The sequence below is a fragment of the Eurypyga helias genome, unplaced genomic scaffold (assembly GCF_000690775.1).
Source record: "Eurypyga helias isolate BGI_N326 unplaced genomic scaffold, ASM69077v1 scaffold41262, whole genome shotgun sequence".
Taxonomy (NCBI): domain Eukaryota; kingdom Metazoa; phylum Chordata; class Aves; order Eurypygiformes; family Eurypygidae; genus Eurypyga; species Eurypyga helias.
The window spans coordinates 75,380-79,157 of record NW_010234785.1 but is presented as its reverse complement, the minus strand read 5'-3'; the positions used below and the strand labels follow the sequence as shown (position 1 = coordinate 79,157).

The 3,778-nt window shown below is 40.9% G+C and overlaps 1 protein-coding gene across 1 annotated transcript in view; it reads left to right on the top strand.

Annotated features, from left to right (window-relative positions):
- Positions 1 to 556: 556 nt before the first annotated feature.
- PEPD (peptidase D) overlaps positions 557 to 3,778 on the top strand; it is a gene marked incomplete at its 5' end in the record, with an annotated part of 68,460 nt that continues 65,238 nt past the window's right edge. Inside the window, one exon of the mRNA XM_010146559.1 lies at positions 557 to 625. Coding sequence (XP_010144861.1) covers positions 557 to 625 — 69 coding nt within the window. The remainder of the gene's footprint in view (positions 626 to 3,778) is intronic.

Genomic DNA, 3,778 nt, shown 5'->3' with positions numbered 1-3,778 from the left:
TGGAGAGGAGGGTGTACAGCATGGTCAGATCTGATTCAGGCTTCTCTCATACATAGGGTTGTTTAGTTCAGCTTTCAGCAGAGGGTGCCAGTGAGGGGGTAAAAATGGGAGAGCTTCTGCTGAAATTGTTTTGAAGCGCTGGTCTGTCTGGAGAGCTCCTGCCCTGTGAAGGGTTGGTTGGACTTCAGTTTTGCTGAACCTACATGGCATAGACTGAAGGCAGAAGGGTTGAAAATAAGGACCATGGATATGACTGTGTATCTGAAATACAGCAAGAAGTGGCTTTCTCAACTCCACTTCAGGGAGTTTGGCCAGCTTTAGCATTTAACTGGTATTATCCTGTTCATTCTATGGTCAGATACCTTTTGCCAACAATAATTTGTCAATAATTTGTCAAGGCCAGGCTGGATGAGGCTTTGAGCAACCTGGTGTAGTGGAAGGTGACCCTGCCCATGGCAGCAGGGCTGAAACTAGATGATCTTTAAGGTCCCTTGCAGCCAAACTATTCTGTGACTTTGTGATGATATTATTAATTACCACCTTTCTTTCTTTGCAGCCTGTTCCAACACTACTGCTACGCTCGAGGTGGCATGCGCCATACTTCCTACACGTGCATCTGTGGCAGGTAAGTCGATGGTTTAGGCTGACCTGTTGCAGCCTGTGTGGTCACTTTCCCAATGGTCATTCGCGAAATTGTTCTGTTTAGGCATGTGGTGTGTTTGCCTGTGCCACCAGAGTTTTGCACTGTTTCCTCTGGAAAAGCCAACGGAAAGTGGCTAGTGCTGTGCCTTAAAGAAATAACTCAGTTACAGATTCAGCTACACTCGGGAGATTCCCCAATGACTGCTGCTACTGCCAAGATCATGTTTATGCTCACATCTGTGCTGCAATTGGCTTTTTTATTAAATAGCGTTATGGAGAAGGGCTTTAGAGCTATTCTCTGTTGCTCAAAAATACACTCTTTGAAATACACCTTAAGTATTTCATATCATTCTCAAAATTCTTTGGCTCAAAGGTTAGGATGCGATTAAACTAATCTTCTTTGAATTTGGAATTTTTTTGCTCTCCGCTTTATTTTGCAGAACAGCTAGTGGTGAAGGTATTGTGTTTGGGAAAGTATTATAAAAGTTCTCCCTGCAGTTGTAGAAACGCACATTTTTAATTTGCAGGATTTTGAGAGAATTGTGTAGGATAACGTTGAAGGACAGCTATGTGCTCTGTGCAGAAATTAATCTTATTTAGTCAGCAGTATTAATCTGATCAGAGCTAGGTGACAGATGAGGCATATATGTCAGTATATATGTCCCACTTGTGCTGCTCACAAACATTTGCCCTACACTGAAGTCACATACACTTATAAAAAATATTTTTTACGTTAATGACAATAATGTTAAATTGCTTTGGAGGTAATAAGGACAATTAGCATCTTTGCTTCTTTCTGCTGTTTACTCAATTGCTTATTTGTAAATGCAATTTTCCAATTTATATGCAAAATTGCAGTAGGAGCATGAGTAGTTTTATGGCAAATTGTGCATCTAAATTGTCTGAAAAGTTTCCTGGTTTAAGTACCATCCTATAACTTGAAAATTAACATCCCATTGAAATGAGACTCCATCTCTCTGGTATTGTCACAGGCTGTGATGATAAAATCAAGTTGCTTCTGTTTATGTTTTTCACAGCCATACAGACTTCCCATTCACTTACAGTAAACCAGGACCTGTGCTGCAGGATGTGGTTTGGGTGCTCGAGAACATCAATGGCTTTGCTAAACCTATAGAAACTTCTGCAGTGTGCTTGCGTAGTGGGCCCCTGGGACTCCGTGGGGACAGACCAGACTGAAAGGTCGAGGAATGAAAAACCCAGGACTTGAGTTATGTGACTGAGGGAACCCAGGAGGAGGAAAGCCCCAACAGTGTCCCAGAAGTGGGTGAGGGCAGGAGATTTGTGGGTGTCCCATCCCCCTCAGCAGGGCCTTAGGAGGGCATGGGAGTGGTGTTTGAGCTGCCTCTGAACGGCCGGAGGATTTAATACATGGTAAAGAGCTGCCCTTGAAATGTAAGATCCAAACAATACCGTGACTCACTGTGGTAGCTGGGAGCTGGCATTGTGTCCTACCACTACAATTAAAAGTGCAGACAAACGACTTAGAAAATAAATTACTCAAGGTAGAATACAAAGGCCTTTGGCCATAAATTGCTGTATTCTGACTATGAATGATGAAGTAAGAATAAATAATATTAGCAGTTTTAAGCTAGATCCTAATAAAATGAATGTAAGCCAATCTATTTGATAAATCCAATTAACTTCATAATGGCAAAAATGATAGGCATATTTTATTACCGTGTATATGTCACGCATTGTAAATATTAAACTTAACTACATTTATGATTAAAAATAGCTTTTGCGATTAGGATTTTTGAATAGTTGTGTTTTACTCTATTCATGCTGAGTTTTGCTGTTTTCCCAACACTTAAAACTGTGTTATTTTGACAGGATCCTTCCTTTTTAGATTACAGGCTTATGTTAATTTCCACAGAAGAGAATCATGCTTTTAAATAAAACCCAGGTTTTTTATTCAGATTTTAGAAAAGACGCTGGCCAAGCTGGAAATCAAGAGTAATCAATACTGTATTTCAGTACAGAAATAAATCATTGGTGCATGTTGTGTGCATGCGTTTGTTGTTGTCCCTGTCCAGTGTTGCACTCTCCAGGAGATGGAAAATGAATTTTTGGTGTGGCCAGATACATTTATGTATTCACTGCAGTTGCTGTCAACATGAAAATGGTTTGAAGCACAAGCAGACGTCATCTAAGTGCAATAAAAGTAAGAATGGTAGTAGTTGATAACGTAGTGGGATATATTTAGCAGTAGTCTACACAGTGTTGACTTCCGAGTAGTGTTCAAACGGTAATGGCATTGCAGTGTCTCAGTGTACCAACGAACCATCTTTCCAGAGGGGAAAACAGAGGTTAAGTTACCCACGCAGTGCACCCCGGTGACCCTGCGGTGGGTGGCACCCGCTGAGAGCAGGCACAGAGTTTCCAACCGGAGTTAGGTGGAGGCATCAGTCTGTCTGCAACCAGAAGCCATGGTCAGCTGCTACGGAGTCCTGCGACATCCTAGGCTTAGGTTCAAAACTTCTTGACAGGTTTCTCCAGGCAGGTGACAGCTCTCCGCAGATGACACCAGCGATTAAGGATAATGTAGCGCAGTAAAGTGCCTTCCTCTGAGGATCACCAGCTTTTTGGATAAGATTATGATACTTATTGAATCTGGTTTTCTTTTCTTTTTTTTTTAATACCATTTTTAAGATTTCATCCCTTAGATGAAAAAGCAGAGGGCAGGCTGTTAGTGCTTCCGTCTGGGCTGATTTTATTATTGAAATCGTAATGGAAATAGTTTGCTGTTGTAGTTAATGGTTTGTTGTTTTTTCTTTAGATTTTCTTAACATAGAGCTAATAGCTGCACTTTTTGTAGTGCTGATGCTCAGCTTAATCCTGTGCTTAAAATATAGCTGACATTCCTCCTCTTCCTTCTAATCATTTGTTTTCAGGGTGTTTTCTGATCTAAAATGTATTTGGGGCCAGTTTTTCCTTTCGTAGAATTCTCAATCTCTTCCTACTGTTTGCATTCTCAGCGGTGTTAATTTGCAGCTTTTCCACTGGTTAATGCAATCCTTTCTGTAACAAACACATCTTTGGCACCAGTTAGAGGCAAATTATTAAAGGAATGAAAAGAGATATAGAGAAATCTCTTGGAGGATTTTTCAGGTTGGCT